Source organism: Centruroides vittatus, unplaced genomic scaffold (assembly GCF_030686945.1).
Source record: "Centruroides vittatus isolate TY-2023 unplaced genomic scaffold, ASM3068694v2 contig_927, whole genome shotgun sequence".
Classification (NCBI taxonomy): Eukaryota; Metazoa; Arthropoda; class Arachnida; order Scorpiones; family Buthidae; genus Centruroides; species Centruroides vittatus.
In genome coordinates this window covers 2,649,842-2,665,804 of record NW_027122613.1, presented here as the reverse complement: position 1 = coordinate 2,665,804, position 15,963 = coordinate 2,649,842, and the positions used below count along the sequence as shown (strand labels likewise).

General features: G+C 24.0%; 1 protein-coding gene across 3 annotated transcripts in view; it reads right to left on the bottom strand.

The window, feature by feature from the left end:
- The window catches only part of LOC136984774 (neural cell adhesion molecule 2-like), a 135,175-nt gene that overhangs the window by 54,516 nt on the left and 64,696 nt on the right, over positions 1-15,963 (bottom strand). The window contains exon 1 of one of the 3 annotated variants that reach the window (XM_067281900.1): positions 3,935-4,177. The exons of the other annotated variants lie outside the window; for them this stretch is intronic. Coding sequence (XP_067138001.1) covers positions 3,935-4,010 — 76 coding nt within the window. The 5' untranslated portion in view covers positions 4,011-4,177. Of the gene's footprint in view, positions 1-3,934; positions 4,178-15,963 lie in introns of those variants that run through there. 3 annotated transcript variants of the gene reach the window in all.

The following is a 15,963-nucleotide window of genomic DNA, read 5'->3' as shown; positions in this document are numbered from 1 at the left end:
TTAGTATGATGAGGAGACCATGTTAGCAGTGTGAAAAGTGTGGTCAGCACTTAACTAAAGCTGTAGTTTGCTTTCTTTTTTTTTCGAAAGCATTTTTCGTTAATTGAATCAACTGTTAGGATCAATCTATAGTTGTAGATAGGTAAAGCTGCGAGGCAAAACCCTTCAAATGATTAGTCAGCGGTATCCCGCCTTCTCCGTGTTTACTTAGCCACAAAGGGAATTGAATCTTTGTGAGAGTGATCACGTTTACATGTTGCAATAGTACCGAGGGTGGACCTCTTGTTAGTAAATGACACCATTTAGCGGGTTACTCTTATAAATAATATATATATATAAGATGACATATACATATTATTCACGTTGACAGTAATATTGAAAACTTAAAAAACATCATTGACGAATGGAAAACTTTAAAGAGTTTCTTGAATAGCAATTTAAAAATCGATATTTTGTTCGACTTAACATTATTCAAATGTCTTTTAGAAATTTTAAAGTAGATTTATAAGAAAAAAAAATTTTTTTTTCGTTCTTTTCTCGAAGCATTATGGTGCTTGATAGAAATTCAAATCTTTCATATTATTAACTCAATATTATTGATTAAATATCGGAGGTTAGGGTAGCCTTTAAAAAAACAATTTCTATCTTTCAGTCTTCTAGAGATTAGATATATAAGGTAGCATTCCTTTGGTTGCCATGTAATGTTTGAAAATAGCTCAAAAGCCTTACAGAACAGCTTTATGGTGAAAAGAAAATGTCGTGCGTGGACTTGTAAGATTAAATTTACTCATTTTGTTGTGTAAAAATACTCTTGAAAAAAGGTAAAATTTAATGGAATCAAAAAGACAAAAAACAAACATTTTTCAAAGTTTCAAACACTTCAAAGTTTCTTCTAATGATCTGTATTTATGTGCATCAAATTAATGCATTTTTGTACATAACAATGGAATTGATGAGAGATAAAACCATCCAATTACGTGCAAAAAATCATTTCGTTAATAATAAATTTACTGTGATAGAACTCGAAAATGCTCGTGACTACGTTTTTCTCGTTGATTATAAAATTCTAAAATAACAATCCGATTATTACAGTAATATTTTTTTCTTGATAATAATAATAATGACATAGTAGTTTTCACTTTTTAAAGATTTTGCCAATATTAATTTTTCATATTTGATCACTTCCATTTGCAACAAATCAACAGCATTAACTTTCTCAAAGGATCAATAACGTTTTCAACAATTCTCATTCGAGAACTCGCTGCTTAATAATCGATAAACACTTCAATAATCAACAATATGGAAACTTTCGATAATAACCGACATCTTTCTGACATTTTTTTTTTATGGTCTTCAATAGGCTCGCTAATCTCTACGGTGTTCGATGAATATATATTCATAAACTATTCTGTATTAATCTACACGCTTCTTTCGTCAATCGATACACACTTCAACATAGAGAAATTTCGTATTTCCATCGATATTTCTCTAAATAATTCTTATATTGACACATGTTTACAATAGAATGAATACGGGCAAGATATTTTGAAAAAATTTTAAATTACAAACCTCTCGAAAGATAAAGATGGGAGATCGTAGCAAGCCTTGAGGCCTTATACTTGTTAAAGATGATGATGATTTACACTATTGAAACGATGAGATTTTACTGTATTACCTCACTAATTAGAATATTGAACATGTTTTCATTTCGAACACAACTCGATCATGTCAAATTTTCTAATGGTATATTGAACATGTCTAATATAACTAAACAACATTGTTCAATACTGGCTTTACCTAATTAACGCATCAGTTTTGTACCCGTTACCTCAAAAGACATCATTAATTTGAATCCCCTTGTAAATACAAAAGGGGGGCTAAACAATGTCTCCTATTCTGAGATTAATTGTTCATCAACACATATTATTCACTTTCTTAACTTACACTATGCAATATTAATCATTTATCCTTTAACAAATTCGCTCAAATGACTTTGATAAGAATGATGGACACCCCAAATTGCATTAGAATATTTTGTGCTAAATTAGTTTTGTTCGTGAATATCTTTGAAAATTTATAATAAATGAGACTATTGTCTTTTCCTAAAGGAAAACATTAATTTAAAAGTTTTCGAACGGGAAAATATATTATTAAATTATATAAAATATTATTTTAAAAATGATTTGAATATAACAAAGTATAATGATTATTCATTAAAATTATATTAATGGTCTAATCTGTTGAGAATTTTAAGCAAATTAAATCGTCGATGTTTACACGAGATTGAAAATATTTTACATTAAATTTCATTTTACCTAGAAAATGTAACATAATTAATATAAATACCTTAGAAAATTGAAATTCGTTCCATTAATTCAAAAAATTGTATTAAGTAATTAAAATGTAGAAGAGAATTCAAAATTTTATGCTTAAAAATTGAAAAATTTTAATTCTTTGTATAAAAAATTAAAAATTTTAAATATAATTTTATGTTAAAAATAATAAAACTATCAGCATCAACTACTCCTATAAATATTGTTTACTACAACATTTGATTTAATGTAAAAATATTTACAAAACAATTAATAATTCTATGGGAAAAAATTCATTTCATCCCTTTCGATTCTACATAGAGAATTTCAAAGAAATCTTAATTGATTTTATATTATAAAATTAAAAATTTTATCGTTAGTTTTATGCAGAAGATTAAAAATTCTATCATCTTCTTAGTACATAAAAACTAAAAAATTTTGTATAAATTCAATGTAATAAAATTCAAAATCACGAATTAACTCGAAGAAAATTGAAATTTTAAAAATTAATTTAATATAAAAAGATATAAAATTCATATCATTAACTTCGTGTAGAGATATTAAAATGCAAGAAATTATGTTAAAAACAAAATTAAGTTATAACATTATCATTTAATATTTACTTTTCTGTAAAAAAAATAAACTGTTTAGATAATGAGATATAATTTTTTTTATTTCATAAATTATTCAACAAGCTTGCTTTCATTTAACTTAACCTTGTAGAAAAAATAATAATAAAAGCAGAATTGGATGATGATTCATCTTTATGTTCAGTATGGAACCATAAATAGATGTGCAATCTATTTATCATAATAATAAGCTCCGTAAATTTACGCTTTGTTGTTTGATGAGTCAGTTATCGGTTAGCCTCAATTATAATCATTATACATTGGTAGATAGCACATATATACTGTATGTATAACACATTTAGATCGTATATTATTGCCTGTATTTTAATTAAAACGAGAAATTTTTAATAAGTTAACCTTGCCTAGAGGCAAGAGAATGAAGTTTGGAATCTCGAGATCTCAGGAAATTGCAATAAGTAAACAAAAATAATAATTTAACGAACTATATTTAAGCTTGTATCTTATATTTTGGATGACCATTAATATTTTAGAAAGCAATCATATGAAGGAGCGAAATTTGATGTATTTATATATAAATAATATATATACCGAGATCTCTGGTAGAATTTCAAATATTTATTTAGAAAGTATCGAAAACTTCTAAAATTACAGCTTATACTTATAATAATTACTTTAGAATTCGTTGAAAAATATAAGATATATGTATATACACCGTTACATTTTATTAAAAGTTATTATTAATGAAGAAAATTAACGATTAAAAATAAAGAAAGATAAGACTAATGGATTTTCATTTATCTTCTACAATGTTCACGCTTATAATTAATTAAATTTTATAAAAGATCAATAAATATTTTTGTACGAATCGATCGCTATTGTTGATGACTAATAACACGGTACAAGGCACCCTAACAAAGAAGATAGTAAAATACAAGTTAAACTAGACACGTGCGAGTTTCGAGTAATATACACGCGCTAAATAAGCATCTGGAGTACCATCTGATGGAGTAATAATTAGATAAAAATACTCACCATCCATTTTAACCATACCCAAAATAAGAAGACACGTGACACATTGAAAAGTCGTCTTATATTTCTGCTTTGTCATCACTAGTTTTGTGTAGCGCTGAAGAGGTAATTATCTTACAGAATTAGCACAGTTGTTCCTTTAACAATATTTTTGTGACATTTGAAGATGATCAGTGAAGGATCAGCAACCACGCTAGACAACGTGGATGGAAGAGCAAAGCAACCATAGTGGAGTGTTGACCGTGAAGCCAGACGTAGTGATCTGGTCGTAAGAATCATCCCATACTCTGACTGGTGTTTCATTGATCGAACTGTCTGAGTCATGTCCACTATTACTAAGGGGTGTACTGTACAGGCTCCAATCAACACCAACGTATAACGCTTTTATATATTCGCCAACAATGATGAATTTGTTTAAGCGTACTTAATGCATATTAATATGAAATTTTTCTATTCAGTACATCTTCGTTCTATAAACATTTATACCTGGTTATTATAATTTATAAATTATTTTCATATTAGAATATTTCCTCTTATATAAAACATTTAAAAAAAATACTTTAAGAAAGTTAATAAGGTGCTCAAATTCATAAACTCTCTAAATATTTGAATTTCTGATAATAATATTTTTAGAAATTTATATAATAGAAGATAGGAAAATATTTACTTTTTCTACATTTAAAAAAATTAAATTATATTTTATATCTGTGTTAACAATTTTTTATTATAATTATAAAAGATTTTTATATTTATAATTCTTCAGTTTAAATTATATTAACATTTTATATTTAAAAAATATAATTTATTTAATATATTTTATAACATAATAAATATTTAAAAATTTACATTTCAGCACGTCATATTTATATTTATTATTTTATATCTGTCATTAAATATAAAGAATAATTTTTAAATTATTTATTTTCAATCTCAATGTTCGTCTTTAGTAATAATATATATTTTGTATAGAATATATATTTTAAAATATAAACAAATATCCAGAAAAAATAAATATAAAATTTGTTTATTTAGGAAGAGATTAAATTTTATTTATATATAAATTCTTTTTTTATTTTTTTTTTCTTCTGTATATCTGAATTCACATTATTTTCTTGTAGAAAAATATTTAAATGGATAATGTTGAAATGAAGGAATATTTTGAAAGATTAATGATCATAAGCTACATACGTCAAATGATAATTATTATGATTACGAAAGGAAATCATTAAATATCATGTTGTATATGCACATATATGCAACACTAATTTAACAAATATAATGGTTATCTTTTGATAAATTTCATAATTTATTTTACTAAATGAGTTTAATTATTTTACATATTATAATTTATAACACGCAATTAAATCTTGTGAAGAAATTAATAAATTTTATATCATTTTCTCCAATTATTTAAATTGTATTTTACTTTAAACTAAATTTTAAAATATTGAGGAAAAAAAAATTTTTTTGAAATGTAGTCAGAGGAATATAAATCTTTGGAATTTAAAAAGTTTTAAAATAAAGTATTGCCATTGGAAAGAAGATAGATGAAGAATAGAGTAGTTAATGAAGCATATTCACATGTGAAGTATGAGCTATATAAATTTATATGTTGGTAGCCTTGATATAGGTTCAATAAGGAATTGAACTCCTGGGATAAACAATTTGACAAAACGTGCATCTACCGTGACTGCTGTACTTGTATTACCGTAAAGATTAAACGATTAGAGGAAAAAAACTGGTTTTATATATCATTGTTAACGTCGCGATAAACTATCTACAACTTGTACTTAATATTTCATAATCTTTAAAAAAAAAATGCTCAATTTTCATCATAAAATCTTCTTTATTCTCACCGAATCACATAATGTACTTATGTATATTTGGTCTAAAAATTATCTCATAAATCACGGATCATTAATTATATTTATGTGGAATCGATATAAAAAAATATAATAATAAAAAAAATGAAATAAAGTATTAAAAATTTCAATTTACTAATGAAATGTATTAATCATTTAAACAGGAGAAACGTGGTTAAATTTCATTTAGTTAATTAAATTCTATATTTATACATATTTCCATTTAAATATAATAACTTTAAACGTATAAATATAGTTTTAATTTTAAATAATGATTATTTAAACTCTGTATACATTAATTATATTTATGTATATTTTTTTATTATTATTATTATTGTTACGTATTAATGTTAATTAGTTGTCGCAACTTATAATTTAAGAATATTTTCATGCACTAATAAACAAGGAATAAATATATTCTTATCTTATTTTCTCCTAATCTTAATTTATATATGGAGGATAAATTGTTGGTTGACCTGACTTCATACTTATTTATTCTTCTGATCAATCCTCCATTCAATCAAAAGCACATGCGCTATGGGATCAAATTAGGTCAAATCCCATATTTGATTAAAAAGGAAAATTTAATTTAAAAATTAAAAAAAGTATATATATACTTTATTTATGATAAATCCTGTAGCATAAGATTTATCCATTCTCGGATATAATCCCAATTACGCTTCGCATAAAAAATACGTTTAAAAAACTAAATTCTAATTTATTATATTATTATCATTATTATTATTACTATTATTACTCTATGACACAAAAAAAGACATCGTTTAACAAATTCTTAATTCTGCTAGATAAAATATGACAGAAGGAATTAAATAAGATGCAGAAATTCAAAGCAATATTCAACAAAACAGATTGCTGCAGTAAATAGAAAACTGAATGTAGAGAAAAAAATATATAGATATTACTAAAATAAAGATTAAAGTTTGGCAATAAAATAGATTTTTTATATATATGTATATATATAAAGACAAAAAAAAAGAAAAAGTTTTGTCATATCAGAGGCAAGATTAAATGACAGCTGCTACTAAATTGAATCAATAGTGAAAAGCAGCTACCATGAATTATGGACATTAACATGCCTAAAAATTATGATTTCAGGAGTGAAGTAATATTGAAAATAGTCAAGTTTGTGTGACAGAGAATAAAAAAGGAACAGATCTTAGAAGGTGTCATCTTAAGAGATCGATAAACAACAAATGAACTCAGATGGAATAAGAGCCAGAGAGGATCGAAGTTGTTAGGAAAAACTAAAAAAAGAAAAAAGAAAAAACAGAAAAATGAAAGAAAATAATCCTGTTTTTTTCTTTCTTCTTTCACATTACTGTATATAGCGTAGCAATGTCGTTGCAAGTTTTATAAACAGAATATTTATGTACTGAAAATGGGGAGGGGGAAAGAAATCGTGAAACGAATTTAAATTTTAAAAAATAAGCAAATTACAGATAAATATAAAATCTTTGATGTCATTTTGTTTACTTTTAAATAAATTAAGGCTTTATCTATCTTTATTAATAATAAAAATTGACTGATACCTATTCATTACCATTCTAATTACTCAATTAATATTGCATCGAAACTATTTTAAATTCATGACATTTATAAATATTTTTCATAAACTTTACTAGTTTTTCCTGTAAAAATTTTCAAACCAATTCGAAGAAATTATCTAAATTAATTGCTGTGAATAAATATATCAATAATTAGATTTTTAAACCTTGTTTTTAAGTAATTAAAATTTTAATGAGTCCAGAAATCAATAGCTAGTCTCCTAGATGATATTTTTGATAATATAAACGTGTAATTTGATACTGAAATACTATTCATTATAATAAAAATAATTCGAGTTAAACATATTAAATTATTTTGCTAAAATTTGTAAAAAAAATATTAAACAAACAGAATATTTTTCCTGTTCTAAGTAAGTTACTAAATTGATTTTAATGAGTAAAATCAACATGGATACAGAAATTAACTGTTTTAAAAAATGGAAGTAATAGGAGAATTATTGATTAAAATTTTATTTAATCAAAAAGATCATTTTAAATTTTATTTAAAATTTATTATTATTATTTTTTTAATACAATGACTAATGATGCTATTGAAACTTTGTAAAGTATTATTTGTAAGAAGGAAAAAAGTATTTCCATAAAAGTAAAAGAAAATTTGCTCATCCATCATAAAGATAACATTATGTTCATCACGATTGAATGGACTTCAATGAAAGTAGATAATAAAAATTTATTGTAAAAGCTAGGTTAAATCTAGATTTAGTCTATCATGATATGAACAAATAAAATATTCTGTTAAAATATATCTTATAAGTATAACTGATCAACAATTTGGGAATTTGAGAGGTTTTTTTACACTGTATAACCATTTATTCTAGAGAAATTATATTGAAAACTTCTTTAGATTTCTTCCTTCATTGATTAAAAGTGCGCTTTTTAATAATATAAAATTAATAAGTGATTCTGCATAAGAACTCTTTAAATTTAATAAAAACTAATGTATTTAATATAAATATATTTGGTATTTATTTCTTATTAATGTGAGGAAAATAGTTCAAATATCTTAAAATAAATTATTTATACACACAACATTATGATACACACAAAATTTAACTGGGTTTTTATTGTTTAATTATAGACACTAATCGTCTGAACTTTATTAAAAAATATAAAACAATTAAAATTAATTATTTAAAGATAATTAAATAAATTGAATCGTTTGTCTTTAAAAAAATATATTTTTACAATAATTATTATTTTTTTATAAAGTTATTCTATTAAAATAATAAATTTAATTAATATGAAGTGTTCTTTATCAGCAAATAAATCAACAAAATTATATATATATATATATATATATATTACACACACACAACAAACATTTATTTTATTATTATTTTTAAACATAAATTTATTTCCTGATTAAAAAATTATTAAAATAGTAAATCTTTAAACTAAATAAATATTTCAAATACTTTAACACAACACAACACACAACACAAATTAAACTTAATATTTTTTATAATAAAATGTATTATATTACATAAAACATTTACTTAATTTTTTATAATAAATATAGCGAATATATTTATAAACAAATATACAACAAAAAAACTTTTATAATTTTCAATATGCAACGTTAAGAATTTCCTATGAATAATTTATCATTTCTTCATAGCTATGATGGCACGCTAAATTCTTCCAACTAGAAAATTAAATATTCTATTATTTTAAAAAATATATATATTGAAAAATGTGAAAAACTCATTTTAGAATATAAACTATTTTCATTTTATATATTTTCACTATATATTTCCCCCCCTCTCCTAGATTTATTCTCTCATCTCTTACACGAAAAATGATTTAGGTAATGATATTGAAAATAGGACATTTAAAATACTTATATTAAAATTTAAAATTAGAAAATTATAATAAATACCATTAAAGACGAATTTTTCTTTTAAATTTGAAAAAAAGTATTTTGATATTATATTTATAAAAATTAAAGCTTTAATATAGAGTTGTGTACGTAATGTAGTTTAATATATTCTCATACATAATAGGTGTGATAATACATAAATAGTAAGAATGTTTATGGAAATGGCAAGATTAAATCGTGCTTTAGAGTAAATGTAGCATATAAGATGAATCGCTATGTAGTTCAAATAAAAGTGAATTTTTTTTTGTTGGCAAATTTTTAATCCTCTAGAAAATTGGTTATAAAAAAATATAGCGGAAAAAATTGCTAAATTTTGATAAAGTTTGTTATAAAGTTATGACTAGAAAGATATAAAAAAGCAGGGGTTTTTTTTGTATACAACTCTATAAAGAGATTAACATGGTGTAATATAATTATAACTAATTGTAGTGTTAAAAATTTTAAATAACTCCATATTAATTCACTGTAATTAAGTAAAATTGCTTTAATATAAAATAATTGTTTCATTTTAATGTATATTAGAATAGAATAGATAAGTGAAATAAGGTGACGTAACACAAGGGTGATCTGGCCTATCGAAGGGCTTTCTATAGAAAACTGGTTCCTATTTAAGTGTCTATCACCTGAATAGAGCCAGTTTCCCATAGAGGCTATTTAAGTGTTAGACGTGAAGAAAACCCGGTAAACTACACGTGGCCAGCTCGTTGATCAGCGAGAACCTCGTGTTCAGTGGTTTTTATCCACTAGACCGCTGGTGTGCACTTTACTGTATATTAACTTTATTACATTAGTAACAATATATAAAGTTTATACGTTCAATTCATTGATTTTTTTCTCCTCCCTCTAAAGACCTAGAATAATTTTATTGCTTAATATTACCATTAGAAAATTCAAATTTTGATAAACAAATTAAATATATTCGAAATTCTTATTTTAAAGGTTTTAAAATGTGTGACAATATACAATTAAATATCAATAGATTAATGAAAAATTTATAATATTTAAGAATATAATAATATATATATATATTTTTTTGTATTTAAAAGCACGCGATACATGAATTATCAATCTGTTAAATAAATATAAACTATATATTAAAAAATTAATAAAAAATAATAAGTTATAACTATAGTTATAACATTAATACAAAACAATATAAAATATAAGAAAAAAATTATTGAAAATAGTACCCGTATATTTTATACTGCAACAAAAGTATACATAGAATTTATATATTTGAAGAATTTTGCTTAGATTTTTAATAGTTATAATTCTTTATTATATATTTAGATTTAAAGAAAAATTTCGTATAATATTTGGCATGTGTTTTTGGCAATAAATAAATAAACTTTGAGAGTGATTCTGAATACCCAAATCGTTTTGTTTATAAAATTTGTAGCAATTTAATAATGCTTTCTTTCATATATCGTTTACAAGCAAACAATATCGTTTACATCCAATGCAAATCTTATGAAAACATCCTCGAGATGTCGTTTAATAGATGAATTAAAGTGGCGAGTCATTTGAAAACTCGATTCTATTCAAGCTGCATGACTTGACGAGTCGTTCTCTAATCCATAGAATTTGGTAAATAATTCAGCACAAATATAAATATTCCAAAAATTTAACGAAATTTTTACTGCAAGAGCTAATTGATACCTCATTTAATTGTTAGAGGATTAACGTCAATCTCAATTCAAGTACGGTACTGTACATTAAGATCTCTTAGCAACGGAAGCATTAATATGTATTCCCTTAACAATTATATCACTGATACATTATTATTTATGGCATAAGTTTTTGTCAATTAGATTCAAGATGAAAAGAATTCTGCATTCTTTATAAATGAATTCAGATTTCTTCTTTAATAAGCAGTATCTCGAGGTTAACAGCATCATCGTACGAAGCGATCAACTCATTCCTCTGACATCAGTCCAACTGAACACACTTATATACTTTAGAAAGATGTTTTTCTATTACTTTGTTATCTTTTCTTGGAAAGTTATATGCATCTGAAACTAGACCCTAGAGCATTATAATCAAGATACATTCTGAACAGTCTCTTAAACATTGTGAACAGGGACACAACATAAATCGTTGAGGCATTGTTATATCAGAGATGACCACGTATGATATTGATTTATTTTTGTAAAATCACTTTAGATATAAATTTTTCTTATTTTATTATTCTTCTTTCTTGCTTTAGATCTCATTTTTATTTAAACCAGTTTTTCTTAAGTACTCTTTAAATTGTTCGAGTACAAATTTCCATACAGTGCAAATGCAAACTTCCTTTATCGAATATCATTATTTCATTATATCATTATTAACATCATATTTTAAGAAATCTCTTAATTCATTTCCTTTGAAGATCATATAAATCTTCTTTTATAAAATAACATTTTTCTTTAAAAAAATAAATAAATTTTCCTCAAGTTCCTACGACATAAATTAACTATCAACGATATTGCGGTATGTATATTTTTCACTTCTATACATTCATTAGGTTATTTTCCCCATAAAAATATATACAAATATACCGATTTAATGTTTCCATCTGTTAAAGAAAACTCAAATATACTTTCAGTTAAATAATAAGTACTATCAGTGCTAGAGTTAGATTTGTTATGGCCCTAAATATAACATATAATAGGCTCTTTCCTTCTACTAAATAGTGATACAAGGCCCTAAGCTAGAAACTCATAAGAGGATCTAAACTGCAGCTTATTTAGCTTATGTACAAGTCTGTCTTGAGTAATTGTTCTCATTTAATTAAACAATTTTAAATTTATTATTACTAAAATCAAGAAATACGAGAATATTTTATTTTATAAATGGCATGCCTATTATGTATATATATATACATACATATGATTTAACAGAGAAATACCTTTTGTCCCATCAAACTGCGATAAATATGCAATTTGATAGAACAAAGAGGAGTGAAATCCGAAACGCGAATAGAACTGAATATTTATTGTTACATACACTGAATAAAACAAATCAAGTTTGACGTATAAATAAAAGCTAAACCTCTTTTTAAATAATAGTAGTATTTTCCGAATGCTATAATATTTTATTTTACAGACCACATATATTGAATTATTCACGTTTCCACGTATATTGTTCACATTTATTGCCGTGTGTACAAGCAAATATGTGCTGGAAAAACTTGTGTTTAAGAAGGATTTTACTTAAAAATACCTCGTGTTATACGTTAAAGCTTTCGATATATTTTAAAGAATGATTATTATATAAAATTTCTTTAAAACATTGTATAATAATAGCTCTAATAGAAGTAGAGATTCGCAATAAACCAAATCAATAATTATATAAAAATTGAGATTAAAAATATCTAAAAACATGGCTGAACAATTTCAAAATACAAAAATATTTTAATAAAACTTAAACTTTAAGTAAATATTTATAAGTAAAACGTATTTTTTATTCTAGAAAAGTAATCGACGTTAAATAAATATTAGTTTATCGCGGAAAATCTTTGAAAATTTTGTAAACATTCTCGTAAACATTAAATCCTTAATCGTTTATATTAAAAATTTACATATTTTAAATCAAATTATTAATTAATAGGTATAGAATTGAATAGAATTTAACATTTCCTGACGTTTTAAAGATTTCTTTTAAATGAAATAAGCTAAATTTTTTGAGATTCTGCAGAAATGTGATTCGATTCTATACATGACTCTGAATCTAGTAAAGGTCGTATCAAACGATGTGATGAAACTTAGTTCGATTTAGTTTCACCATTTTAGTATGATACGTGAGTACACAGAGACGACAAACATATTTACACAAAGAATATTCAATGAACACTTTCATAAGAACAATACATTAACTGGTTTGAAATAATATAAACTTATTATTATACATATTTTTAAATGTATTATTTTAGTTTGTATAAGTCTATAAAACATTAAAAATATATATATAATGCTAACATATGCAGATATTTTATTAAATATACCATCCAAATTTACTTATACATCTACATATATTCTAAGGTATATATTTAGGAAACTATATATAATGTATATATTTAACTATGTATCTATATATAAATGTATATAGCATACATACCTATATATCTAGCTAGTATTTCTAGATATATATACAAAGATTTATGTAAAAAATTATTATAATATATCTGAAATTGTTGTAACGTCAAACTATTCTTCTCCACCCTCTAAAAAGACCTTAAAGATACAAAATATTACTGAAAAATTCGAATTATTCGATTACTTTTCTCATGAAAACATCTTTTATATCTCTTGAATGAGTTTCTTGCTCTTCAAAATTTCTTCAATTTACAATTACGTGTAAATTAAGTATCGTTTCTTATTACTTTATGCATTACAAAAAGATATTTTAGGTTTATAACTAATATTAAAAATTCTAAATGACTAAACCGATCTATGTTAGAAGCTTATATAATATGGAAATAAAATTAATAAAAAGGTATATAAAAGTATTTTATTGACTTCAATGGACTATAAAAATTTCATTTATAAAAATTCTTCTTGGAGTAGAATTCATAAATCTCTTATTGTTCGGTAAAGTAATCTAAGAAAAACAATTTTTTAAATATAAATATATTAATGTTAAATGTTAGAAATTTATAAATATTATAAAAATATGTTTTAAAAACTGTATTAAAAATATACAGTATAGGTACTCTTTGTTGTGTATTGTTAAAGTATTTATTCAATTAAAACATTTATTTAAAAAGTTAATAACTCCTCTTATAGGAAACTAGATTAAAAATTTATTAATTTTATATAAATCTTATTTTTTCGAACTAAATTTTGTAAATAAATAATAAAAAATATATCGAAAATATATTTATTATATCGAATTATAAATCATTTCCTTTTGATCTCTATTATTTTCTTAATTAATAATTTTTTAAATAAATAATTGTCATTAAAAATTTTTTAATTTTAATGTTATAAAATTGATATTAACAAATATTAAATTTTAATAAGGTTTTATACAAGCTTTAAACGTTATTTTTTTTTTAAGTTTAGCATTTATTTAATGTTTATTTGTGCAAAAAGTATTTAAGTTGTAAAAAAATGATTAAAAACAGATTTATAAACATTTAAAAAATAGAATTATTTATATTAAAATCATTATTTGATTTAAAGTAAAGCTACAATTGAATATATAAAGTATTCATTTCTCTTTAGTTTCCTAATACAATACAAATACTAAAGACAAAGGAAAATAAACAATTAAAAAGATATTTATACAGAATTAACACTGTTTATCTATTTGCATTACATCTTTAAATCTATTAGATTTTTAAAAATGCTATTAATTTAAATTAATTAACTAAAATACTTTTAAATAGCAATTTAAATAGCAATGTTTATCATGTTTTTAAGAATAAAATTTCATTAATTTTCTTTTTAATTTAATTCTTTTGTTTTTGTTTAATTTCCTTTCAATTCATTTACATAAAAATAAATATTCTAGCAACGATAATAAAATGATAAAATTGCCTTTTGCTGTTTCATAATACCTTAAAATATATTTGTTTAGCCAAAATAATGTACAATATCACGTCAATTTGACGTCATTGTACGCTTTTTCATCATAATTAAAGCATAAGAATGAGGTCATAAAAGTGTGTGCACTATTCTGACAAAACGAATGCACCTAAATACATAGATACACTGCACTCTCGATAATACGAACTCCACTTAACCTAAACCGAAAGGCAATTCGTTTTGTCTGAAAAGTGCAGTGGCGCTTATAGCTTCATGGACACCCAGGAAAATTTGAATTAGGAGGCCCCATGTACAGTGTTGACTGTAGACATTTTTCTGTGGAAATATTTTCTTATAAAAGATTTGTTTGGTGCCTCCTGTTGATGGGGGATCCAGGAAATTGCTCTTTTTTGCCCATATAACAATGTAACATTAAGTATAACAATGACGTTATCATTGACGTTAAAGTATACACTATTATGACAAGACAAATACACTTCAATTTTGTTTGTGTTGCAACTAAATATCCCATCCAAGAAATTGTTTATTTAAAAATGTAAAAAAGTCCTAAAGTTAATAATAATACTACACATTTTAAAATAAATATACGGCCAAATACAGTATAAAAATCTTTTAAGATACAGCAAAACCTCTGAACAACGGCCAATGCCGGAAACACGAAAAATATCTGGTTTGTTGGGAGGTTGCTTTGTACGCATTTTTATTTAACGTTCCTAAAAAATTTGGCCGCCGTTTAGAGGTGGCCGTTATTGGAGGTTCGATCTGTCTGTAATTCTTTCTTCTGTTTCTTCATATATTACTCCATTAATCCAAACTTTTCACTAACACATTCTGGTACAGTAATTAGTTACCATTACGTGAATGCATTGTATCCGTTACTGTAATCGAAATATAGGTAGAAAATTTCATCAAATTTCATCCATTGTTTTAGTTAGTGTTATGTAATGACGAAATTACATTTCGTGAAAGTGACGTATTACAAATACAATAAATATTCTAAACAATGAAAAGATAGAACTCGGCCGTTTTTACAGGTGGCCGTCATTAGAGGTTCTATTGATTTTCGAAACAAGTTAACAATTGTAAACACTAGAGAACTTTATTCTAATATTTGTCAAAGTTTTAAATTTTTAAAGAAGAAATCTAAGATTTTTTATTTTCATTTCAGCAAAAA